The sequence below is a fragment of the Embiotoca jacksoni genome, unplaced genomic scaffold (assembly GCF_022577435.1).
Source record: "Embiotoca jacksoni isolate LCO1_2020_lvr unplaced genomic scaffold, fEmbJac1.0.p SCAF_18, whole genome shotgun sequence".
Lineage (NCBI taxonomy): Eukaryota > Metazoa > Chordata > Actinopteri > Embiotocidae > Embiotoca > Embiotoca jacksoni.
The window spans coordinates 3,467,638-3,494,770 of NW_027185318.1; the positions used below are offsets into that span (position 1 = coordinate 3,467,638).

At 42.5% G+C, this 27,133-nt stretch overlaps 1 protein-coding gene across 3 annotated transcripts; it reads right to left on the reverse strand.

Annotated features, from left to right (window-relative positions):
• Positions 1-26,232, reverse strand: tmem63c (transmembrane protein 63C). Of its 3 annotated transcripts, none has more exons than XM_069152144.1 (23): positions 26,163-26,232; positions 16,602-16,827; positions 13,850-13,929; positions 12,147-12,234; positions 11,159-11,196; positions 10,276-10,418; positions 9,363-9,414; positions 9,142-9,250; positions 8,602-8,675; positions 8,350-8,430; positions 8,145-8,265; positions 7,805-7,938; positions 7,504-7,626; positions 5,719-5,872; positions 5,519-5,625; positions 4,847-4,933; positions 4,645-4,710; positions 4,383-4,545; positions 4,192-4,297; positions 3,085-3,252; positions 2,095-2,207; positions 1,888-1,962; positions 1-1,070 (listed from the first exon to the last, which is right to left on the reverse strand). In XM_069152144.1, exons 2-23 carry the CDS (start codon positions 16,809-16,811, stop codon positions 840-842), a joined length of 2,523 nt encoding a protein of 840 aa, XP_069008245.1. In that variant the 5' UTR covers positions 16,812-16,827; positions 26,163-26,232; the 3' UTR covers positions 1-839. The 3 variants fall into 3 exon arrangements, with proteins under 3 accessions (XP_069008245.1, XP_069008246.1, XP_069008247.1); XM_069152145.1 differs by lacking the exon at positions 26,163-26,232 and adding an exon at positions 19,200-19,468; XM_069152146.1 differs by lacking the exon at positions 26,163-26,232 and adding an exon at positions 19,162-19,468.
• Positions 26,233-27,133: the final 901 nt, after the last annotated feature.

The window sequence follows — 27,133 nt, forward strand, 5'->3', positions numbered from 1 at the left end:
CACCACCACCACCACCACCACCCCGACCCAAAGCACAATATCGACCAAAATGAATGTAGCAAAAATCCAATGGCAGCCCTAAACTGACACTGTAGCAGTTACAGGTTCAGTCAAGCCTCTTGTGCCTCCGCAGAGAGAGTGTACATATATTACAGTACATCTCTGAGTTACATTCGTTCCTCTCCGTCTGTCTGCTCTCTCACTGCAGATGGCTTCACAACTAGCTGCCCTCACCCTCAGCCTCGCCGAGCTCTGCCGCGGAGGAACCAGATATCACCCGTGCCCAGACCACTCTGTCAGTCTGTCGGGGCAAACCTGCTCACACCGCCCACTCCGATGGGAACTTTCACCTCCGCTCATGTCCAAGTGGCACGGCATGGACAGAGAATCTCTGACAGCAAGCCGAAGGCAATTCCACCCCAGTCATCCTCATTACATTTAACCTTTTTAATTTGCAAATGAAACCATAGAAGAAGACAGAATCTCCGTCATGGTGCATCCAATCGTTGAACTTCAAAAAATCTGTACATTTAGCTTGAAGTTATCTTCTGTTGAGACTGATGTTCGTGTCTAAGAGACAGGTTCAGAAGAAGTTTTGGTAAACTGCTTTCTTTCTTTTTTTTTTTTTTTATTGTGTTTACATGGATTCAGCTCCTGCGCTATCGCGCTCCTTTCCTCTCCAGGTCCTTTATCCTTTCTAACAAGCCCAGTCTTCTCTCAGGGTCTGAGGCAGCCAAGTTGGAGTCTGAGGTCAGTGGTAAAAACGCAGCATTGCGGCATTTAGCGTTTTGTGTTCCCAAGCCAAAGGACACGTGGAAATCAGTTTGGGGGATTTCGTGTTACTGGTAGCCCACGGGGCTGTCCATGAGGGGGCTGGAGCAGTACCGGTCTGGGGGGTCTTGGAGCTCAGTCTCACGGGTCTGGGCGTGTTCTTCCTCGCCCTCCTCTTCCTCCACTGGGCCGTGGCTTGAACTCTGGGAGCTTGCCATGGCGCCATAGCTGTGGTGGGCTGGGGAGGGCATCGGAGTCAAAGCCAGCTCTGGCTCCAGCAGCACGGATGCCACAAACAGCTGAGGGAGGCAGATCAGCATATAGTTTATGGCTGTGTCACGCAGTAAATCACTTAATTCATGGGGAGTGTATGAGATGAAAGAAGGGTTTTGTTTCCCAGCCTACACTTAAATATCCATACATTTGCATATAATCACTATTATTGTGTTGTATACAGTCAGTGCAACATAACATCTTTGCACCAAGTTAAGATCACAACAATCAATCATTCTGAATGCTCATCTGAAGGAACATTACAACATGGTGATTATATCATTTTTATGCTTCGAGGAATCACACTGGCCGTTTGTTCGGTTGGATCATTTATAGCAAATACTTTAAAGGATCATATGTAATGTAACAACTAATTAAGGGCTGTTAGATAAACGTAGATGAGTAAAAAGTACAATAGTGGGCTTCGAAGCTCAACCGAGACTTGGCCAAACAGCAAAGAGCTTGTTTTCTGGAGTGGATTCTCTGATACCATCACTCACAACTGCATCACTGTTTAGCAGCTGACTCTCAAATCTCAGATGTCAGAGTTTTCCCATCAGCACTTAAACACTTTAAAACACCGCATCCTGGAAAACTCATTGAACTACTGATATGGCCGACACAAATAAAACTGGGCCATCTGTCAACTTTCGAGTCTCTTGACAGTTGTAGTGGCCAAAAAGGTAGGAAACATGCATTCAGAAATTTTGCATGCTTTGTGAAATCTTCAGCACATGTTAAAAAAAACTACTAGGGGATTTTTAGAAAACAAAAATAACAATATAATCTATTAGAATATGTTTTTGAGGTGTACTGGGTGAGAAAACAAATGTGGTACGGTACACTGGAGGCAGTGGTGGATGTTACAGTACTCCTGTCTGCATCAGCGAACGTCCCCTCTGCTGGCTGATCACACATCTGAAAAACAAATGAAAAAAAGAAAGTGACCAATGGAGAAAAGTAGTTATGACCCTGAAATACATGCAGTTTATTCAGTATTGGTGCATTTCCAGCTGAACTTGATCCCGGTGGGTTTTAAGAGGAGCTGACCTGGTAGCTTGTCGACTTGTCTGGTTGCTTCCTAAGGCACAAGCGGAAGAGGTAACAGGCAATAGAGGAGATCAGGGACACGGAGGTGAAGAGAGTGATGGGATGCACTGGACCTGTGACAGTAAGCAGAAACATATGAATTACAGTATTTCTATTATTACAGAGACCAGAACGTGTCATCGGGGTTAAAGGTATGACATTGAGTTGGTTCAAATTAACATGTCAGATAGTTTTCAGTTCATGTCAACAATGACTCTTCCACGCACACAAGAGTTAGCTGTGGAGTTCCACAGGGTTCTGTGCTCGGTCCGATACTCTTCACGTTGTACATGCTCGTCTAAGGCAACATTATTAGGGAACACTGCATAAATTTCCATTGCTATGCAGATGACACTCAGCTATATTTATTCATAAAGCAAGACAAAACAAATCAAACTTCAAACATACTTTGAGGACAAAAAGGCCTGAAAGGCCTCACATTTTATACTTTTAAATTCTAACCCCTTAGAAACTTACTATCTAACCATATACTGTAGTTACTCTGGATGTCTTGGCCTGAGGCAGTACAGTGAGGTACCATGGAGCTATATTTGATCAGGATATGTCCTTCTGCCTTCTTTCAATTGTGCAATATTGCCAAAATAGGAACATCCTGTCTCAGAGTGATTCTGAAAAAAATAGTCTCTGTATTTATTACTTCTAGACTGGACTGTGGTAACTTCTTATTATCAGGACATCGCAATAACTCTCTTAAAAGCCTCAAGTTGATTTAAAATCCTTCTCCTGACATAAAAAGCCCTTAATTACCAACTCCATGATATCTTAAAAATGTCCGCGTGTCCTACTATCCCAGGAGAATACAGGCTAATAGTCCTAGTCTTCCCAAAAATAGAACGGGAGGGCAGATGCTGTATAAATCCAAATTAATTTCATTAATGCAATGGTAGTTATGGAAACTTTGACAGGATAGATTTGTCATTGTTAAAGTACCTAATCTGAGCACAGAGAAGAAGAGCAGCCAGAACATGCAGAGGATGGGAGCCACGATGACCTGGCTGATCGCTGCTCTGTGGATCTGCTGGCTGAGTTTGGTGGGAACGTATGCATAGTAGATGTTGTAGCGGTCCACCATGTGCTTCAGGATCACATAGAGCAGACCTAGACAGACACAGTAAAGCAAACATACACTGATCAGTATCTTCAGCATGAAAAAGGGATGAAGCCTCATCTGAATATCCATCATGGTGGACATCATGTCCACGGTTTGAAAAACCCACCAAGGATGGTGGGGTAAAAAAAAAAGTGCAGTGGAAAAGTAAAAAGATAACAGCAGGAGGCCGCACATCTAAAACACTTTAGTATTCTTTGGAAAGTGGGGGCAGGACAGTCATTGTTTTAGGCAGAAAGACAGAAAACTCTCCTTTAACACCAATCTGATATTTTACACTGTTCTGTCTGAAAAAACTTCCATCGACAACCACAAATTAGGCCTTGGGGCCTCAAACACTTAATAAATCTGTGGCTCAATGCAATGATCATTGTGCAGTAACATTATTGTGACATGGCTACCACGTGAACAGATTTATTTCAGAGGGAGCAAGAAACACGTCTTAAAACTATCAACTTTGAATGAAACCCGTGTTGGCCCTTTGTGGTTCCTCTCAAATAGTGTTTAACTAAACCAATGAGGTTGTTTGCCTCAGCACTGCCACAGAAAAATGTTTGTGTGACTAAAATGCCAACCTGCAGCACACAACACAGGTAAATCGCACAGAGGAGCCGGGTTCGGTGTATGAAAGGGGCCCGTTCGGACTGACGTTGAAGTAAATAGAGGCTTGGTGAGCTTGGGCAGAGACAGGAGCAGAGTGGGCGTCTGGCTCGCAACTCACTGTGTCTGGGTGTCTGGGACTACAGCAGCAAATTCACACAGTCTGCATCGGACTGGCAGGCAGTTGAGGAGAGTGAGGTTACAGTATGAGAGACGGCACACACACATACACGAGTAAGAGGGAATGTGACGGGATGCAGACAGCAGAGAAAAGAGGAATAGAAGACAAAGTAGATGATGACACAAGAAGGTAATTGCATGTCGCTCACCGAAGGGTGTAATGATGGGACATGTGATGCTGTAGGTCATACTGACAGCAAAGATACACATGGTCCAGGCGTATTCCAGGCCAAACTGGAACTCATAAGCCTGACTCTGCAGACAATAACACAAACATTGTTTCAGCTTCAAATCAAACCTCACATTAAAATGCCGAGATAAGCACTGAGGCTCTACTAACCCGTTTGACATGAATCCGCTCAGCCTGGGACTTTGCGAAGCAGAGGCGGAGGGCGTACACCGTCAGTGCCGGGATACGGAGCAGCTCCATAGACGTTCCGATCAGACTGGATGTAATCACGTAGTTTACAAAAAATGCACCGTTGTCGGGAAGAAACACACACCTGCAAGACAAAGAAGAGCGTTTGGCTGCTCCTGAAAGGCCTTCTTGTGATTCAGTTTGTTCTTGGTGCATTATCTTCATGCAAAAAGAATAATCTTACTGGAATTTGATCTCCTTGTCATCCAGGAAGTTGACATCAAAGAGCCAAGTGAAGAAAAGATCAAGACTACAGTGTGAATAAGGAATAAAAAGGACATATTTAAAAAAATATTTACATTGAAAAAGTGCCTAAAACAAAAGAAGGGCATTAAAACGTACATAAAACCAGACGTTATAAGCGTGTTTTGCATCTGTAGGTGTACCTGGACAGACCAAGTGAGGGCAGGATGATGGCCATGAAGACCAGCAGAAAAAAACACTTGTGCATCGTCACTTGGTTCTCGCCAGATCTGAGACATTAAATGAATAATAAGGGACCATAAAAACATGGTTATACAATGCAGATTTAGTTACAAAACATATCCAAACAATTTCCTCCAACATTATAAAGTTCTGGGATGTAAAATCAGCTGACTCTACATTTACAGGACTGTTGGGTCCATTAGCACGAACTACACTTTTCACTCCAGTAAACAGTTGATTTGCATTCGGTCCTTCGCACATCACGCCTGCACAACACGTTTGTGGGGGTGGTTATGTAAAGATAAGGTGCTTATAGGTGCTGCGTGAGGTTGTTTCCTAATGCACAGTTGTTCTGCTCCTCCTCCTGCTAGTCACGGCGCACGGTGACTAGTGCACATGGACATCTCTATGACAACCTGCCCAGAATAACAGTGCAGCGAGAGTGACAGAGAGAAGGAGGGAGAGAGGGGAGAGAGTAAAAAGAGCAAGAGGGTGAACGAAAATAAAAATAATTGAAATTAAAAAAAAAATACTGAGAGTTGAGAGGAAGACAAGCAGCTACACACGGAGGGTCCATTTGAAGAAGCAAAGCACCAGAATTTCCATTTCCCAGGAGAGTGGTTTTCGAGTACCTGGTCCAGTGGGACTCAAAGAAAGCGGAGTAATAGACGATGAAGGGCAGGAGCACCGAAAACGCCCACAGCAGCAGGGTTGGGAGGAACTGGGTAATGATTGGGCTCTGTGTTGGACAGCAAAAAGGTCAATTATTAAAACTGGAGATGGTCAAAAGGAAGCCTTGAAGGCACAAAGTTGAAAGGTCTCTGAAACTGACCCGCAGACTCTCCACAGGCCTGGTGACGTTGAACTTGTCCATGGTGTTGACGATGATGGCGGGAGTGGTGAGGAAGAAGAGCAGCAAGAAGAGGAGGATGTTGAGGAGGACGCAGCGGAGCCACCACCGAGAGCCGCACACCGACAGGTTTTCCCTGGCGATGGGAAAAATAACGAGCCTCAGTTCACATCCAGCAGGATGGACAGAACGGTTAACACACTCCTCTCCCTGCCATGCATGTACTTTATGTATTGACATACGCCTGGAATAGTCAGCTCAGGCGTCTCCTCTAAGAAAAGGGCTGAGCGTGTTTCCACCGAGCAAGTTGGGAACAGCACACTTCAGCGCTTCGTTTTAATGAAGGAACAAAAGTCCCAGCTCAACTTCGCAGCCTTCGACTGCTCCAGTAGTCCAGTTAGAGCAAAAACACATTTATACAGAGACACAAACACCCTGCAGCCAATCAGGCGTGGAGCACAACAGTGAGCGCTACCATCTCTTTGGTTAATCTTCCATACATATGCATCACTCATTTGTTACATAATCTCACTGGGACTGCTGCATTTGCTTTCCAAGATAAGAAACATGTACTGTAGCTAATCCCATCGCAGATAGTGAATGAGCTTTAGATGGTGTTTGAGATCTGCAGCACACAAGCATCAACACTGTGATACATCTGAAGTGTCTTAAAAGGAATAGTATAGCCACGATGCGGCTCATTTGCATAATGCAAACCTCATTTCTAAATAAATAGAGTCTTGAGGGCCATGATAACACCGTGATGTTGGACGGACAAGCATTATCATAGCCCGCAAAACTTTTGTCTCAAGTCTAGTCTGGATTCAGAGGTTTCCAAAGATACCTCAAATGTCAGACTTAATTACAGGGAAATGTGTCTGAATTATGCACAAGTCAGGCAAGATTGAATATGACGCTGGAAATCTGTGTCTGTGTGGGTTTCCTCTGGGTGCTCTGGTTTCCTCCCACAGTCAGAAGACTTGCAGGTTAGGTTAATATATTTCTTGTATAGTAGGTGTGAATGTGAGTGTGAACAGGTGTACCCAGTGCATGCTGGGACAGGTCACATGAACAAGTGTACCCAGTGCATGCTGGGACAGGTCACATGAACAGGGTAAGTCTTTCAGTGTTTTCACTGTGGAAAATGTTGACACAGAAAGTGTTGAAGTTTTTAAAAGCAAATTCAGGATGTATTTTTTTTTAGTCTGGCCTTTAACTGAACCTCATTTTTTATTATTTTATTTAGTTATTCAATTGTCTCTCTATTTATACGTTTCATCTGGTTTTACTTATTTGTAAATCTCTTCATATTTAATTTAAAATCTAATCTAATTTAAGTATTTTATTTGTCTAATTTTACATTTCAGTTGGTTTCACTTCTTGTTGTATTATTTTAGTATTTTATTTAACTCATAATTATGTGTTATTGATTTATTTTGACTGTATCTATTTATTTATACACTTTAATTGGTTTCAGTAGTTGTCAGTAGTTGAAGGTGTGTGTGTGTGTGTGTGTGTGTGTGTGTGTGTGTGTGTGTGTGTGTGTGTGTGTGTGTGTGTGTGTGTGTAGGTTGGGTATCGTTTTTATTGTTAATCACTTTGTGTTACATGGTATGTACATGAAAGCTGCTGTACAAATGAAGTCCAATTGACTGATTCAGGGATAACGTAGTGAAAATGTAAGAAGTATATCAGGATCCCTGAACTTTAAGTGGTGCTGTTAAAAAAAACACCACTGTGAGCTCCAGTAATCTTACCGGTACTCACCAGATAATGTCGCTGGGAGCAGGTGCGTAGCCGACGCCCCACTTGTGCGACTGCACCACCGTGGTGATGCTGGACTGTTGGGGTCTGCGACGACAGTGCACACGACCGTAGTCCTTCACGATGCTGGAAGACAAAATGAGATGTGAAGCGCTGCGGGGGAATTATGCACCAGCACTCAGCACGGCTGCTCTCCCAGTATGTCACACCATGGATTTTGTGGTCCCTACCTGCTGTGACAGCGTTTATATGATGAGAGGACCTGGCAAGCAGAAACCTCAGTGGCATGCTGTTGTTTACTCACACAGCAGTCATCCTCTCATCACGGAAAGTCACAAAGGCGATGCCCAACCTCTTCATGGAAATGCGGTTCTTCTCAGCGTTGAACTCGTCTGTCCGCTTCTCTTCTAACTCGCCGTAGTACTGTTCTGCATCCACCTGCAGAAAAAGTTAGCGCACACTTTGCTCACCTCATCTTTCCCTCTCAAGACAGTTTTTTTTCCCCAGATTTACCCTTGCAAGTCATTACAGCGTCGCTACTTTTGCATTGCAGTGCCATCCAGTGGTGCAAACCTTTCTGTGCAGTGCAACTCCTCTACAGAGAAAGTCACGTAATAATTTCAGTAATCATGGTAAACACGTACCTTTTCAAAGCCACATATGTCGCAGCAGAATATCTGAGCACACGGATGGGTCTTGATCATGATCTTCCCCTCCTTTTGGGACTTTGTAGCGAAATACAGCCTGCCTTTCATTGCCTTGCGCCTGAAAAAAAAAAACATAGCTTCCTTAGACAAAAGCCCAAAAGGTCACAAACGGTGCCGCTCCAATCTGTAAATGTTTCGGTACCTCTCCAGGTCCAACCTCATGAGTTTGTGGACATCGAAGCAGAAACGGATGTCAGTGACGGTGCAGCTGGGGTAGGCCTCGCTAGTGAATGGAGAAAAAGAAGTTAATTATAATAAATCTATAGAGATGTGGATGAGATAAATAAAAAAAAAAACAAAACAAAAAAAAAAAAAAAACATCAGCACTGCCTTATAATCATAGTTAAACATAAGTGTAAGATTTAACTTGACTTAGAGAAGAAAACATGTGTACTGGAAGTGTTTGGTGATGAGTCCGGGGTCAGAGATCTCTCTGGGTATGGAGGTAATCATCAGTGTCCTGGCTACCTGTAACACACAACGCAACCACCATCTTTATTATAGAGAGAAATGTCTCAACAACTAATGGATGGACTGTCATAAAATTTGCCAGGAAATTTCATATTAGCATTCACAGGATGAAGTGCAGTCACATTCATTAACTTTTCATGAAACGTTTTACTTTGTCCAGTTCTTTAGTTTACGATCAAAATACTTGTAATACTGACATAGTCTTATTGTTACATCATTTACATCAAAGCTCTGCTCTACCTACAGCCTCCAGATCTGATAGCAAGAATGCAGACCATGTCCATAAAAAAAAAATTAAAAAAAAGAGTTTTTGATTTGCAGGATGTGAGCTGCAAAAAAAATAAATCTAAAATGAACCTTTCAGTTCAGAAAAATCTAGATCATGACTTGATAAGATGGGTATTTTTGCTGTGGAGAAAATGGCCAGGCTTTGATGGTTAAACATGACATGGTGGTAACAGACCTTCTCATCTTCCCTGTACTCCAGCCGTATCGAGTGGTGAGCCATACACAGCGATGTGATGATGAAGTAAACCAGAGCAAAGATGCTGTGCAGCCACAGAAAGCTGTCCCTTCGAGGCACATAAACAAATACAACAATTATAGATAATCCAGTTTTTTTTTTCACGGTTCTGAGATGTTTCATGAGATTTGATGTCATGCCTGCACTGTGTTAAGACTTACTTTGCGCTAACATTAGCCAGCGTTGTCCTTCCAAAGTTTTCAGGACTGTCTCCTGTAGAAATAATGAAAAATGACAGAGACCAAGACATTTAAATTTCTGTAATGACTTCAGGGAAACTTCTCCTCTTTTGTCTGGAGGGTGAAGGCAGAAATGAAGCAATGTCACTATTCAGAGAAAATGTTTTCCATCCAATTTAATGAAATATCTCAATGAATTGTACACAAAACTCAAAACATCACGGTCATGCCTATGGTGCTGGTGAAATTTGGGAACCTTTTGTTTGCTGTTGCCATGGCAGTGGGTGTGGTTTCTTTTTTAATGACTAGGGTGACACATTGCTCTATACGATGACAACCAGCAGTAATAAAGTTTCTGTGGACAGCCCAGGTCCTCGTAGACCCCATAATGGCTGATGCCTTCATACAGTTGTGGAATCTCTTTCTCAACACTTCCAACTAAATAAGCACACAACTGCCAAAAGGCATTTCTGCTGCTATTTAGCAGCTGGTTTTGTGCACCACTCCACCCCTGACACCTACATGTGTACGGTAAGAGGAAATGAACCACTTTCTATTCCTACAATCTGACTTGGAGAAGTACTTGATGACTTGCCACTGGTATGCTAGCAACTCCCATGAGATGAAGTGCAACTTTTGAGCGTGGTTGTTGTTTTTTTCCCCCCCTGTTAAAATTACCGTTTGAGTTAATTGGTTTAATTCCACTTTACCACATTTAGCTTAAAGCTCAAATTTCTGTGCATTTAACTGTGTGTGTGATTGTGTGTGTGTGGCCTGGCCTCCTTCCCTCCCTCTCTCTCCCTGCAAGGTGCCCCATGTATGTCTCCTGAGGTTTAAAGGAGATCCCTTGACTTTTCAGTCTGCTAGCTAGACCATCACGTGAGGACTAAAATACCCAGGAGGTTCCCGGAAAAGTTGACCGGCAGGATTACGGCCAAAGACAGCAGGGAAACCACCATCATGAGCAGGATGATGTGGCGCTGGAAGGACAGGTATGTGACGGCGTCAATGCCACATTTACTACGGATCTCCTCATCCCTGCAGAAACAGAAGGAGGGGGAAATCAGAATCCCTTAATGCCAGATATCCCAAACCCCCTCAACAACACGACACAAAGAGAGATGCTACGAATTGTTCTTGAGATGTGATGAAAAAATGAACACATGCAGATGTAATTATAATCAAAGCAGTGCGATCTTAATCTAGCGTATGAATGCAGCTTGGACAAATGGGCCAGCAGCTTCTATCTCATCATGAGGAAAACATGGGCGCCACTGCTTTGGGGTCAGAAACTGTGGTTACCAGGCAGGAAGTTCAGGAAACCCAGTGTTATAAAATAGAACAAAAAAAAAATAACAAAACATGAAGAAAAGAAGTGCATGTTGGTCCAATGGCAGCCCACACATTGAGAACTCGCAGGGTGGGTTTCTGCTTTCCCAGGGATCCCAGGGTGAGCTGCTAGTACGGGAGCTAAAAACGGGAGCACCCAAAGTCCACCATAATACTATGGAAACCATGGATACCCTGGCAATTGCTTTTTTACAGGTCTAAATCGGTTGTATGCAGTCAGACTCGAGCAAGTGCAAATATTCAACGGGCAACCACGGCACTAGCAGTCGCACGGGCCCAGATGGGTTTGTTTTTGCAGCTAAATGAGATATCGCACAAGACTTTACATTTGATGGTGACATCAGCTTTGAAGACAGACAGCCAATGAAATAATGGAAGCTAGGAGGAGAGAAGACTATAATAATTACAAAGGGTTTGTGTTTGCTTACTTCATATGGAAAAGAGATGAGAGCCACGAGCAGAAGCCCTGGAGGAAGAGCAGAATCATAAAACAGCCCGTGCATAGGTTATTAAAGATATATGACATATGTAATCAAGTCTGCACACCACATCTGGGTCCTTGTATGCATCCACTATTTGCATAGTAATAAGGCCTGCACAATGACACAGAGATGGAGATTTAATAGGTCTAGCCTGGAGCTGTAATCACTTTACTGCAGCCTCAGCTCTGTGTAGGCACAGGCCGATGACTCCAGTCTGACTCTTTGACTTACACTGTTATAAACATGCAGGGAGTGACCTCAGTCTATCACATAGGTGTCATGGAGTCACAGACAGTCCAGCTGAGTCATGATCCAAACTTTCCTCTTACAACAGTTGACGCAGTGCCCTCTTAGACAACTGGACTTTATTATAAAAGCTCAGCATGCAGCATTTTTAGACATCGATATATCGCCGGCAAATCCAAAGTGACACTGCGGTCTAATTACTAGAAGTAAACGAGAACATGATCAGGAAGACTAGCAGACTGTCTAACATCATTGCTATTGGTAATGATAGCGTTTCTTATAAATGAGGCTTTTGCAGATGACTGGAATCTGCCATCCTCCTCAAACACGGTGCTTCTTTACCCTCATTACACTATTATAGTGATTAAAGCTACCCGGTGGCGATTTCAACCACTAGTGGCACTGTAGAGCAGCGTTTGGACGAGCAGGTCTAGTTATGAAAAAACAGCCAAAACAATGACACCCCTTGTGGCCCCTTTCACATTACACAGTTGGTAGATATATTTGTCAATAACAATAATAATGAATATGCTTTGCTTTATGAGTTATGTGTTTAAAATCGCTGTTACATAAAATGTACTTTTGTTCAGAGAAGCTGAATGGTACCTTTGATTGAGCTGAAAATGCTATTAAGAGATTCGTCTGTGTCTCTAAGAAATGATGAAACACTCTGTAACTCAAAACTCACCATGTCCTTGGTCTCAGAGTCGGAGGGGCTAGATTCAGAGGGAGACTTCTCTTTCTCACTTGGTTCTCCATAAAACAGGGATGTGAGACTGAATTAGGAAGATAGCACACGGAAAGAAATACGATCATCACATTGATTTTGGCCTGACGTGACCTTATTAATACATGAAGGCATAATGTAACTGCTGCCGTCACAGTGCAGTGCTGAAATCCATCCATGTGCACATAAAGGGCATAAAATACATACAGTGTGGTCCAATCTAATGAAGCAAGTGCGGTGATTGAGTTTGTAGATATTTCTCTGTGGGCTATACCACTGACAGTTCAACAGTGTGTCAAATTAAGCAGCATAATTGAATTACTATGAGAGAAGACCGCTTGGCAAAACGCACAGATGCTGCTTGCCCTCGAGTGCTATGGAGCCGCCATCGGTCAGGCGGCACTAACCAAGCCTGCACTCCCCTGGAGAGGAGACTCAGGTCGAGCAGAAGAAAACTGCTGCAGAGTCATGAAGACTGTTGCATTTACCTGGACTCATTTAAAAAGGTATTCAAAATACTCGTCGATCCACAACAAATGGACTTTTCTTGACATCTTTAGAGGATAAATCTGGCTGTATTATATGTTTTTTCTGTCAACAAATCACATGAAAAGACCAAAACAATAAATGAATCATCCTACCAAGAATTAGTGTCCACCAGCTAAAGCTTATTCTTACATCCAGTTGCTGTAAATGCTTATTAGCGTCAAATGTGTGTTACTCTACAGCTGGAAATAGTCCCAACAGATACATTATTCATTGTATTTTAATGAAGTACACTACAAACTACAGTGCCTAGTTGTTTTAGAAAATTATTCAGCCACACAAAAACCCTTGGACACGAACAATTTGTAAGCTATTTTTAAAACTTCAGTGATAACCAGTTGACTTGAGGCTGAGTGCTACAGGCAGCATAGAGAAGTCATAAAGTACTAAAAGACAGACACATGCATTGTTGGCTTTTAATAAAACTTGTCGACAGTAAAAAAAAAAAAAAAAAAAAAAGAAATTCTGTATATATAACAGAACCAGCTTTGTAGCCGTGTCCATTACGTTATTTATCAAGGGAAATGCCAAACAATGTCTGGCTCCTGGCTTTCAAAAATAAAAAAAATGTGCTGCTTTTCTCTGTTTTCTCCTGCTGTTGAACATTGTCTGGATGTTTTCTGAAAACTAAAACAAACCTAACAAAAAGCCCTGGACTGAACAGAGTGAAGAGATCTTTCCACCGAAACCACTGTGAACTACAACGTGTAGGTCAGGTCTGTGTTAACACCGTGGAGTTGGACTTTATTAACATATATAGAATATGATTAAAGCGATCATAGACAGTGTTGCAAGTATCATTCCAATGAAGATGATTGGTATTTAAAGAAAGCTGAACAGAAGTTCCTCGCAGTAATTTCCAGCATCATTTACACTCAGCAGAGGGCGCTGCAGCACCAGGACTCAGTTCCCTGATAATTATTACTCCATCTTAAATGTTGACATGGCTTACAAACCAGGAAGTGCAGATGATTGTTTTTTTTTATGTGTGTGTGTGTGTGTGTGTGTGTGTGTGTGTGTGTGTGTGTGTGTGTGTGTGTGTGTGTGTGTGTGTGTGTGTGTGTGTGTTGTGTGTTGTGTGTGTGTTGTGTGTGTGAGACAGGGAGTGAGGGATTTACCTGTCATTCTCCATCAGCAGAGCCAGGCGGCCGTAGTCCCAGGCAGCCTTCCTCAGGCAAGAAAAGACGAGCAGTAAAAACTGTAACACACACAACAAGAACATGATTTCAGAGCTTCTGGGAATCGGATTTACACAATCTCGCACACTCGCTGTGCTCATCCTCTCCGAGTGAAATACCTCCACACTGCTTGATTATAAAGCCGAGGCCTGACTCCAAATTCTCATAAATGGTCCACAAACAATTGATGGAAAATGCAGCAGCATTAATGAGCTATCTTCTTCATGTAGTACGTCTGGTACGTGGTTGTCTTGGAAACTACCACAGACAGGTCAGCATGCACACATGAACACATGCTGTGCAGTAATGACAACGCAGTGTGGTCAAAAGCAGGAATAAATCTGAGTAGCCCGCACATAGCCACAAATGGAGTCCAAACTGAACATCACAATGAGGGACAAAGACCCCTATTTAATCATACAGTGTTGTTGATTTATGTTAAATAACCCTGGTAAAATATCTCAAAGGATAACTGCACCGTGACGGATTAATGTTGACTAATGCAAACTGAGTAAAAGTGCTGATGAATGTTTGATTTTAATTGCAGCATTAAATCATTACGTCACTGGAGTTTCAGAAGACATTTGGTTCTGTGGGTGGGGATGACAGCCGTGCTAATAGAAAGAAAGCTCCCATAAATGTTGACTGATTCCTTTTTTAGTGATCTAAAGCCATGCATAGACAATCAGGACAACTTGACTGAGGCCTGCGGATGAATAACGAGCCTGCGCTCACATTAGCAGTCAAGGCTTAGACTCCCTTTTTGTAAAAATCTCTCCATCATCTCTGTTTTCTTGGTGTCCAACTCCTCCCCTCCCTGTTGTTTTATTCTATTCTGTCTTGATGCGTGGGCACGCTCTCCTCAAGTCCCACAGATGATTTATTCTGTATGATGATGGAATTGATGCAGAGGCGTGCTCCCGTCACCTGGGGGGAAGCGCGCTTTGACTCATGCTTGTCATTAGGAGACAGCGCTCAGCCCTGTGTGTTGGCTTGACAACCAGGCGGCGTTAAAATGAGCCAATTAAAACGCGGAGGTGGCGGATCAAGAACGATATCAGTGCAGAGTTCAAACTTGACGAGGTCTGACAGCGGAACTGAGGTAGTTGACAACTGAAAATGGAGGCCCATTATTATCTGGGAAAAAAATGGATCTTTGTTTGTAAATAGTGTCCACACTGCATTGTACTGTGTGAAAGGAAAGTTACAGCATGCAGATTTAACTTGACATCTACGACATGCACATAATGTGTTTGTATTTGTAGTGTTCTTGTACATAATTATGAGATCTAAAAGCCCAAATTAGGAGTAGATAAATAAAATGTTCCAGTGTTTTGCAAGGCAATAGCTCAATTTAAAGTCTGGGATAATTTTTGGAGACTTTTCCTACAGAAAATTTTAAAAATAAAATTGCTTGAACCACTTGTACCCCCATTCACACCTACTAGATTTTAAGAATGTCCAATTAACTAACTGGACTGGTTGTAACGTGCAGTACAAATGCAATATAATGTTTTGTATGGAGGAAACCTGTGGATTTGAGGACATGAAAGCTCTGCACAGACGGTGGATGGTGGATGAGGGCCTGAAGTCTCTTTCTGTGAGGCGACTTTGCCTCCACAGGACTGTATGTGACATTTGCAACAGTATTTTTTTCCACACATTTGTTGAGTATGTTTGCTCACAGATGAAAAATCATTTCGAGTCTTCAACCACAAATAGTTTCTGTATTGTTGTCCCTGTAATAAAATACCTTTTAGCTTTTGATTTGTTTTGTCTTTTCATTTAGATGTGGATTACAGATTTAACCTTTCTGCATCATCATCATAATTACGCAAGAATCTTATAATGCAAAGTCTTAAGATCTACAGCACATTAGAGTTGTAGGATTGAGTGCAGTTTAACGGTAAAGGTTAAATCACACATTAGAATTTAGAGTTTACTGTTTATAATCATGTATAGGTGTTGTGGTAGTGAGGGTTTAGGTTACAAATGTACAAGTCAGAGGAAGGCCGTTGGAAATAATTATAGACATGAAGATGTTTGTGTGTTGACATGTTTCCAAAACCAGAATGTCTGAATTGATTTCACACATTCCTGCGTGATGTCCAACACTCCCGTTGCTGCTGTTCTGCTTCATTATCATCACGAAGGGAGCGAATTGTTTGAGACAGGACGTCTATTAGATACTCCATTTTTACAGAAATAGCCCTCAGACCATGCATCACCTCTTGTTGTCTGTTTGTGTTAGGGCTCGTCACAATATCTTAACAGTGTCGGCAGCTTTGGGTATACAGAGACCTTGTTGTCAAGGATCTAAAGCTGCAGCACGACACAAAGAACGGGAACAGGTGATTTGGAGTGGAAAACGATGGACATTAAATGTAAATGTGCTTCTAACTACAGCTCGAGGATTTTCTGTTCATCTTTGTTCTCGATGATAATAAACTCAATATCTTCTGGAACCTTTTTCATTTTGGATCCACCAGCGCAGGCTTTCTATAGACCCAACAGTTAATCAAGACATAAGTAGAAATAGAAAGTGGGGCAGCATGAAAATGTCAAAAAGACAGTTCAACATGACTTTTCTAGAGCGGATTGTGTGAGCAGTCTATATTGTTTGTTTGTGTGTGTGTGTGTGTGTGTGTGTGCGTGTGTGTGTGCGTGTGCGTGTGTGTGTGTGTGTCCGCACCATCCAGAGCACCACGTTGATGAGAAGCACGGTGGGCACCCCACCAAACGGCAGACCCTGGAGGACGCTGCTGCGGGAGTGCGAGCTGTAGCATCTCTCGGCCGTGTTGTTTTCCTCCCCAAATGGCTCCAGGAAGCCCAGAACATCCAGCTCCAGGGGCCTCGCCTCCACAGGGGGCGCTCTCGTCACAAACAGCTCAGACTGCGCCATCAGCACTGGACCATATCTGAAGGAAAACACAGACAGGTCAACCGAGGTCTCTGGGGCATTTTTTATCAGCTTTAAAACACAAGTGTTGAAGCTCTCAGGATCCACAAGTGGCTCTGATGTGTTGTGCAGTCGCATTTGGGTTAATGACAAAACAAATTACTATGTCTGTAATATTATTGTTGACATATAAACTCAACTTTTGCTAAAAATTGAATACAACATTCATTTGAGATAATGCTAAATTCTAGCAACCAACATAAGCTTCAAGTAAGGAAGTGGCATTAAAAGAAGAAGATGCTCATTAACCTTTTCATTTTGTGAGAAAAATCTATTTTTTTCCGTGAAAGTTCTAAGACCTCACTTAAATTGGTTTAAAGTCTGTTGTTGTGGGGGGGCATCTTTTAAATATCCACTCAGCCTGCACAAGCCTCTTCACAGACACAACAAATTACAATGTTTGTGCATTTTAAATGGAGACACTGATTACAGATGGGGCGTTAGCAATAAGTGGGGAAACTGTGACTTGTTTTTATCAGACACTCAGTCTAACAAGCATCCTGGTCCATAAGCAGCACTTATTCTCTGTCCGTCTATTGGACAACGAAATATGCTGTATGTAAGAGACAAACTGATTGGATGACAGGAAAACTGCAACATCTTTAAAAAAAAAAAAAAAAAAAAAAAAAAAAAAGATGCTGACAAGCATATTTAACAGCACAAGAATGAAAACATACTTGACTTCAGGTTTGAACAGATTGTAGTGGACGGGCAGTTGTTGCCACTGTCTGTGTATTTCCCTCCGTCTGTGTCGCATGCACAGGATACAACACTGACCACCGAACGGAGGCCCGAGCCATCTGTCCTCCAGCAGCACACACTATGCTCTCTTTCAATCAATACAGTCCCGACTCAGCTGCTCGGCTTGTGTACACTCCTCGCTGAATAAACAGGCGGAGGAAATGGAGCAACAACAGAGTGCTGACAAAGCTCTGCATCGATACTGCAATTTCATGACTAATAAACACTAATTATCAGATTTCAAGGGAAAAATTTGATTTCACAATATCAGAGATGTTGTTACTTTGACAGAACGGCATGCTCCGTAGTAAATAAGCCATTTGATCCGCAGCAGTAGACGGCAGCCAAAACTGCATCCCAGTCCTCTGCTGTCCAGCGTAAGAAAGCTAAGGGCCTCCAAATTGGCACACGAGACTAAACTCAACCTCAGTGTGATTTATCACTGCGCCAATGATGTCACTTCCCGAGAAGCTCCATCACAGTTAGGCAAAGCATTTACCAAACAGCACTTGCTGGGCAACAGAAGCCACAGCAGGATGTCTGGTGTAGGAGGGGAGCTGATCAATGGCCATGCTGCTGGACCGCCATACATCACACTCCGAGAGGTCTAGTGAAGAGCACAAGCACAAAAATACAACCCAGTAATCTTTAAGCAGCTCCTCCGGGACTGCTCTAGTCTCTTTCTCAGTTCCCGTTGTGAAACTGTATAGTTTGCAGTCAATATTCAGATACTGTCAGATACACGACGTCTGAGCCTCTCTATGGAGACGACAGGAGATTCCCTGAGGATGGATCACAAAGCGAATCCATTACAGACACACTCTCAGCTCGCCTGCAGAGCGGCGTTTCCACAGAAGCCGATGTACCATCAATGTTTCCTCTCTTTGCCAATAATGAGCTTAAGCCATCGATATGTACCAAAGGGCTATTTTCCTGCTAAAACTTTACAGCACAAAGAGAGAGAACACGTTGTTCTCTGACAAATCAAATAAAACAGAGACTCCTGCATATTGAATAGTCGGTCACACAAAGTATAACAAAGAATTGGTGGCATTTAGGTCCCTGAATTCTCTTTAATTTAATGAAATTAGATGATAAATTTAAGATGATAATGTTGTCAAAAGTTTTCATTGGGAAATATATTCACAAACAAAGTGGTTTTGAAGTTGTGGGATCAATTGAGCAGCAAATCAACCAAAGCACTCAGAGTAAATAGTTTCTTTAAAATGCTTTGTTTATGATAACATTATAGTTCTTGATTGCAGGATTTGCCTGTTTTATTTTTTTTTGTAAATGATATCAGTCAACATGTCAAAATGCCTCAAAAGCTGCAGTAAGAAAGTGCCTATTTTTATATTCATTATTTTGATGGTAGCAAACAAAACAAAGAGCAGCTGTGTGATCTGTGACATGAAGCAACAGGAGCTCAACCAAACAGAAACGATGCCCGATTACGGAAGAGAAACACAACCAGCTCGCTGGAAACTGGAAACCCACGGAGCCGTGACAACATTTGACATGCAGAAGCTTAAACAGACCGTCATTGACTCACTGAGCTTTTCCTCTTCCTGCATCAGACCAGCCACTTACGTTATACGCTGCCGTCTAACAGAGAAGCACTTCTCCTCCACCTCCAGGACCGGGCAGGATGCTGAAGGATGCAGGCTGACTGTGGTGTGGTTTCACACAACATTTGGACAAACGTCACAGCATGACTCAGCAGTTTACTGGTGAGACTCCATGGTTATTTCTCTTCCCGTCTAATCCCTCATGTATGAAAACACTCAAACACGCTCATACTGATCCCAAAGTATCCATTTCTCCTCCAATTTATTCAACTCTGCAAATCCGGAGTCTTTCTAATCCTTTGCCTCTGCTCATTTCTCCCCTCTCTCTGAATCCGAGCTTCCAAATCAGCGCAGCAGATTACAAACTAGTGTTTGGCTTGTGGAGCAGCGCTGTGCCTCCCGCTGGCAGAATGAGTGAAATCTCTCCTCTGTGCTGGGTTAAACTATTAAGATCACAGATGCTGAAGTCAGGACAGCAGCCGCGAGCTGGTGATAAAATACACCTGAGTTTGACTCAGATGCAGAAAAAACGGCAAGCTGTGAAGACGACAAAAAAAAAAAAAAAAAAGCTAGCTCAGGTCAGCTAATCTGCTCATTGCACCAGAAAAAACAGCTGAGGTGTGTGTGTGTGTGTGTGTGTGGGGGGGGGGGGGGGGGGGGGGTTGATACAGACACAACAATTAGACTTTTAGTCAATCAAGATTTATCGTCCTTCTCTACTAACATACATTAAAGATCATTGTTTGGCATTTTATTAGATAGGAGTTTTATCTTTGTATTTTGCACATCATGGGACTGTGAGAAACAATATTTCGATCTCTCTGTATGTCTTGTTCATATGATGGATTGATATTAAAAGTTAAGTTGAGCACAGGCAGGAAATGTGGAGAAAAGAGCAGGGGAAGGACATGCAGTGTCCTTTGTAAGACCATGAATTCAATGACAATCCAAAACAGTTGAGATATTTCAGACTTGCCCAAAGTGATGGACCAACACTGCCATCCTTAGAGCCATGCTGCTGCCTTGAGTAAACACATTGTGGAGATAGAATGAAAAACATTAAGGCCAAGATTTAAACCAAGTGTTGGAATCCTCTATAGCTTTTACTATCCTTTAAATCATTTTTATCAGATCTTTTTACAACTGATTTGCCATGTTGAAATGAGAAGCTGCTATCATATAAAACATCCATGACAGGAAATACAGTATCTTTACATTTAAACATGTTTTAAAGGGGTTGGATTCTAATTCCCAGCTGCACCAAAGTCTAATAGCTTCCATAAAGCAGTCGGTGGAGCGCCCTGGTCGAGCTTTCTCTCCCTTCGTCATACTTTTAGTTGGATCCAGATTCATTACCTGCCTGAGGGACTGAGAGAGAGATGGCCATGTTTTGCTCGAGAAACAAACCAAATAAAATGTGAACTTCTGTTGACTTCCAAACCTCTGCGCCTAATCAACTGCCAGTCACTGACAAATAAAAGACTAACCTCAAGGACATTTCGCAATCACCATAAATAAAAGAATCATGGCTTCAGAGCGTGTTTTTTTTTTTTGTGACTGCACTGCCTGCAACCTTGTTAAATATGCACTTTTCCCCAACTGTCCTGTTTGTGTTGGCAAAGATTGCTCTCTCTGCTTGAGACACCCCAGGTTTGATGTTTGCCTTGTCATCTGCTTCATCTCTAAAGCTCTGAGCTGGTACAATATGTATGTGTTCTGCATCATAATCTCAAAGTGATAAAATGCGTATTGAAATAAAAAATTTCTTTTAAACTATCCCGTAAAAACAGTGCACTTTAATTGACTGTTAACAAGGCAATAAAACTCCAGTGACATGAGAGGACTCAGTGTGGAAGCTCTCCTTTTACCGCACTTCAGATCGGACCCATGCATTAATCACACTTTCAAATCCATAGACTAAGAGCCAGCAGTTCCAGATTTGGTGTTAATCTTTTGAACTACCTACTACTATAAATGATGGGTGGAACCTGTCTTATTTAAACCTCTGACATCCGAAGCCTGTTATTCTCTTTGCTGTTGAAGTAATGCCAAGATCTAAAGAACTCCAAGGACTTTAGTAAAAGGTTGTGAATGCCTATTGGTGTGGCTTGGGAGTTAAAACATCTCCAAATCATCTGAAATCAATCATTCCACTGTAAGCAAACACTAGCAAATGTTTTTTTTTTTTGGAATAGTCAAAACCTATAGTTGAGTCTTATTTAAATATTGTGGAGAGGTTTTAAAATGCCTCTTCCATTTCTTGCAGTTCCCGGGTAAACCCTCCAATAATCCACATGCACAAAAGGCTGAATAATAGTTGATAATGTGGTATCGAAGCCGGTGTTGAGAGAGCATTGGCAAAATCACGCGAGGGGTGTAATGAGACTTCTCTATGCTCTCATTCAGTCACATTTACTATGATACCTCTCACTCTGGTAAGAAGCGTCTGGACACCTTAATATTAAACACATACATGATTGTCGAACATCTCATTCTAAAACCCTGAGCATTATTATGCTGCTGTTAAAACATCCACTATTCTGGGAACCTGGCTGTCGGGACTCTTCCCACTGAGCCACAACAACATAGTCAGGTGGGCTACTGGTGTTGGATGAGAAGGCCTGGTTTCATTTCATCTGATCTCAATATGGAGGGGAAACTGGAAAAATGAATAGATGTGGTTTTGTGCACAGTGGTATGATGATGCTCTGTGAGGCTACACTTAGTGGTGCTTTGAGCTAAATACATCAGCATGCTCACATGCTCACAGGGACAGTGCTAACATGCTCACAGATAATGTTCTCCATTTTAGTTTAGTGTGTCAGCATGTTAACATGAGCTGATTAGCACTAAACAGTACAACTGAGGCTGAAGGGAATGTCAATACTTCTGAGGATCACGAGAGTAATGAGGAAACACTGTCGGAGCTTCTGCACCAAATTCAATTCTTGATATATCAGTCTGAAGCAAAGTAGTGGACTGACGGAAAAACCTTTCTGCTCTCACGTGTTTCATCTGATCTGTCGTTTATTTGGGGATGCCATGTGTGACCACATCTTATTCTCGGCTCAACAGGAGCTACGGGCCTCTGCTGCGACGGCTTCGGTTGGAGGGTGGTGTTGGACGTGTGGATGGGCAACCCTAATCAGACTCAGCCTGAGGGGGAGAACGGGGCGGAGGTTCTGGCACAATCTGCTCACCACCTGCTCGGTTTAGGTGAAGGGAGGGGGGCTGCGCTCTCTTCACAACTCGCTCTCCATCATTCCACACTCAAGCACAGATCACTGAGGTGTGTCCGCTCGGAGCGCACAGCTAACGCAGCATCTCCCCTAGCCAGCCTCTTTCTGACGGCTGCATGAGCCGTAGCATGACTGGAGTGATGACTGCACGCGTGCTCAGTGCTCAACAAATCTAGCACCTGCTTCCTGTCTGGCTGCACATGCTCAGTAGGCGCCCAGGGGAGCTCTGCGTGTCTGCCCTGCTGCTGCTGTGTGGACTGGCCGATTCCTCATTAGGACCCATCTGGCATCAACGATGCTGAAGTCGAACATGTATGCTGGATGACAGTGAACTGGACCAGACCACAGAAAACAGCGTGATCTGCGTTTTCTTTGTATGCCGCAGAGATTCTGGAAGATTCCACCTCCAGCTTCTTACTCTGCAAAACCTGCTGGAGTCAATCCTAAAAATGAGCCTGTGAGAAAACTGTCCGAGTCCAAATGATCGGCCAAAACACTGCTCATCCAAACAGATGCATCTTTTTCTCTCCGCAAGCATTTAAATCGTCATTTAATCAAACATTTAAGTAACATGCACTCCCTAAACATCGCATCTCAGGGTGCGGGCGCACTGTCAATCAGGCATTTGATCAAATAAAGCCTAATGAGAAGTAGAGATGGCAGCAATACACACTCTTCTCGCGGTCTTTCTCTTTGTACCGTATCCAAGCTATTCAGCATTTTTACTTCTTTATGAAACAACAACCTTTTTTCAACCTCTTATCAGGCCAAAGCACCAGCCATTCTACTCAGAATGAAAAAACACATCGTAAACAAAACCTGGTAAGGCACTTTGTCACATGACCTACATCTTCATCTTGCGTGTACTTTTCACACTGAAACAAGGCAAAACACGACACTCACACTTCTCCTGACGTGGTACGGTACGCCTCTGACAGGGTGGTCTTCGTGAGAGTCTGTTCTACGATACTCCAGTGACAATGCTGCATGCGTCGGCATCCCTGTGATGGACCCCCGCGGGATAGCAAGAACATTCACAGCTTGAATCTGAAATAGCAGGGAGCCGACTTTCCGCTAAAGACATAAAAAGAACAAAGCCGAGCCGATGGTACGTAACTGTTGTTGTGAGATGACAGGTGGAATATAAATGGAGGTTTCACAGCTAACCAGGGCATCATCGGCCGCGTTTTGTACTGATATTCTGTTTGTGTTCGGTTCTCTGTCAAGAGGTTTCAACCAAAGTGTTTTCTGACATTTTTATTTATACACAGCAGCCCGAGACATGTGGCTGAAGAGATGACTCGCAGAAATACATCTTATACGGGATGCAGTCACGAACGCATGACAGACACACATATACCTGCACCCCCACCATCATTATCGTCATCATCATCATCATCATCACCTCTACCAGAGGGGACAAGGGAAATAGCCCACAGGACGATGCCTGTGTGGTGCTACAGAGACGTGTGTGCCAGCTGTCCTCTCAGATCCTACTGTAAGTCTGGACTCAAGTGTAACCCCCATTCATTACTGCACTCAAGGCAACACAACGATACATCCAGCTCTAGCAGGGTTGGACAGAAGACATGACACACAATGAAATTGGATGGAAATAAACACAAAGGGTATGTGTTGTATATCAGCCGTCACCTGGATATCTCTGGGTGCACCAGGCCATCAGCCACATCGTTTGGATTTGGATTTTTATAACATTTTTATATCAAAGACATTGATTGGTTTGATATTTAATTCACTGAATTCTACATATAAAAGATTGTTGGTAGTTTTTTTTATATCAATAGCGCTTAAAACTCAATGGACACTATTCTGTGCTTTCAGTATTTCCAAGTTAAAGAGAGCAGATTATTTCCAAGTTTTGCGCTTTTATCAAAAGTGATAACTCCAAAAGCTACAAAGGCTCTCGATGCATCAGCTCCACTGTGTTCACCGTTTAATCATTCTGTGCAGCTGAAGCCGTCCACCTGGTCGAGGTGCAGAAACAAACGGAAGGAAACAAGCAAACACATACAGCAGCCTCATGTAATGGACAGAGGCTTAAGTTTGTTAAGTACTTTCTCGAACGTGCCTGCTCAATATTGTCAGCTCGATTCAGCAGCTGTTGACTGCTGCACAAGCGCACCACATCCATCTCACTACTGCAAGCTCTTCTTTCAATCTCAGCCTCGAGTCGCCTGAAATATTAATGCTTGTGTGATACTTGAAGATGACCAGTGTGTTGTGCACGCTTCCTTTTTGCAGTGTCAGATCAAATATTAAAGTGATAGCCCACGGAAATCTTTTGATTAAACACATTTAATGGAGGTAAACTTCGTAAATGTTTTTGTCAACCAGGTATGCATTAGATAATGTACAAATGGGACGTATCAAACGTTTTCCACCTGTTTGTATAAAAGGCTGAAGTAAAAAGTTATAATCTCTCCCTTTATTAAAGGATTCTGCGGTGATACTGGATTCTTGGCTTTTCCAAAGTAACCTTCAGACCTGCAGGGGTTTGTGTTCTCCAAAGAGTGAGTTATAGTAGCTCAGGATTTTTGCTGAAACGCATGTCTGACATGTGTAACATCTCTATTTAGAGAAAATGCTTAAATGGGAGCCTGCAGGATAGAGATCCTCTCTGATTAATGAACAACATTAATAAACATCATGTCATTTCTCTGCTGTTATCTGATGTGGTGAGCTGTGTATAGAGTTGTATTAGATGACTCAGCATCCTTAGTAAAATCGAAATTCCCCTCCCGACTAAAAAAAAAAGGCATTTTTCAAGCTCTCAGTATGATATGACATACTCTTAGTGACCCACTGAAATGCCAAAAGTCCATAATAAATCTGGGGCTTTTGAAGCCACCTCCCTTCATCATAGTGGGATGCAAATAGCAGGAGTTGTGAATTCATCCAGTCTCTCTTTCCATTCAAAGTACAAGGCAGCAAAGACAGAAAAAAACAAAACCCAGATCTACATATTTTCAACTGGATAACAATTCAGACAATGAAGGGTATATTCACTTACCATAAAACAGCTCTGACCTCAGATTACCTCAAGAATAACGTCTGAAATATATATATATTTATTTATTTATTTTATTTTTTTAAGGCAGTGTTAAAAACCTTCTGAATATGCAATAGAATAAGCAACAGGTCGAACAACTTGCTCAGTTGACCAGTGAAGGCTTTGTGTCTGAATGTGTGTGAATCCAACAGAGTCCAGACTGAACAACAGCATGCTCCACCAGGGGAGAAGGTAGTGTGCTCACAGCATGAACGGAAGCCTCAAAGGTTTCTCATCTGATAAACGGGAGCATCCAAATTACAGTTAATGGGAATCACAAGGTTTACCACAAAAGCGACTCCACGGGCAGCAAAAGGTGTTGGAGTGAGAGGAAACGATGCACCTGGTTTGGGTGTAATGGTCTGACACGTTGCCAGAAACATCCGCTCGTCCTCACCGACCACAACAACACCGCACCATGAACTTTTAAACGTTTACTACATTTTGATATCGTTATATTAGAAGAAAAAATATGCTCTTCTCTCCAATCAGACAATTATTGGCGACCCTACGTTCCGTCGCTTGCTGCAGCACTCCTAACAGTCTGCTCACCCACCTCCGTCCAGCTCTTTAACTTGATGAAAACGATTGCGCCATAAATAGCGCAAATAAACCCCCTCCAGTCCTCGTTCAGATCAGCGAACGGACGCACGGTTTTCAAATGCGCATCGCTCACCTTCCAAAGCTTCCTGATGATCGCTGGCGTCCGCTGGTGCTGGAGATGCTGCTGGGCTTTTTTTCATCTTCTGCAACACCAAGAAACAAGAGAAACTCCCACCTTCTCAGGGGTCGTCTGACAATTCAACACCTGCCTCAGAGGCTGCGAAGGGAGCGTCAAGAAATATTAAAGCATGGATTTTGATTTCGCGTGAAATAGCCAGTATAAACACGCTGTCCAAGTAAATGTTACTAATTTAGCTGATTAATTCATGACTGTATTGCAGATTGATTCAGACATTGAAACGAGATAGGCCAATGAAAGGAATATTGCCTACGTTAAAACTCTGCTTAGCACTTATAATACAATGCATTATGCTGCCTTTAAAAGTAACATATGGTACACACTGTACATTGCAAGCTGTACAATGTACTGTATGAAGGCATATATCATTTGAAGTAGCCTTGTTGCATGATCCAACAAATCCACTCACCTGGACAAACAACAATGATCATGCAATGCGCATGCATGTGTGTATAAAAGAGCAAATATATATATTAAGTATATTATATTTGGAACCAAGCTGAAAATAAAATTGTAAAATCAAAGTAAAAATGTTTGTTGCTTTGATTAATTATCATGCTGATAAAGGCCTGTTTGCTGTTATACCATAAACTAACAAGGAAAAGAAATCAAAGCATCAGGCTCAGAAAAAAAGAAATAGAGTACAGACTATACAGACAGACTGGTGCCTCTGATAGTACAGATGGCCTATCAATGAAATATCAAATTCACTTTTGTTAAAAACTGATATTCCACGGAATAAATAAATATCAACAAACTCACGTGAGCCTGCTTTGACTCACGCTCTCTGTGTCGTTAACTCGGTGTACGGCTGCTTTCAGTTACCACTGATGGGTGTATTAATTAGAACCACGGCTGCAAAACAACAACAACAACAACAACAACAACAACAACAACAACAACAA

Excerpts from the sequence above, each read along its gene's own strand:
- tmem63c (XM_069152144.1), bottom strand. The coding sequence starts at position 16,811 with ATGGCGCAGTCTGAGCTGTTTGTGACGAGAGCGCCCCCTGTGGAGGCG. Across the intron at positions 9,415-10,275 it reads CTTTTCCGGGAACCTCCTGG|GAGACAGTCCTGAAAACTTT; the intron begins GTATTTTAGTCC and ends TTATTTCTACAG. Across the intron at positions 4,934-5,518 it reads TTTGAGTCCCACTGGACCAG|ATCTGGCGAGAACCAAGTGA; the intron begins GTACTCGAAAAC and ends TTAATGTCTCAG.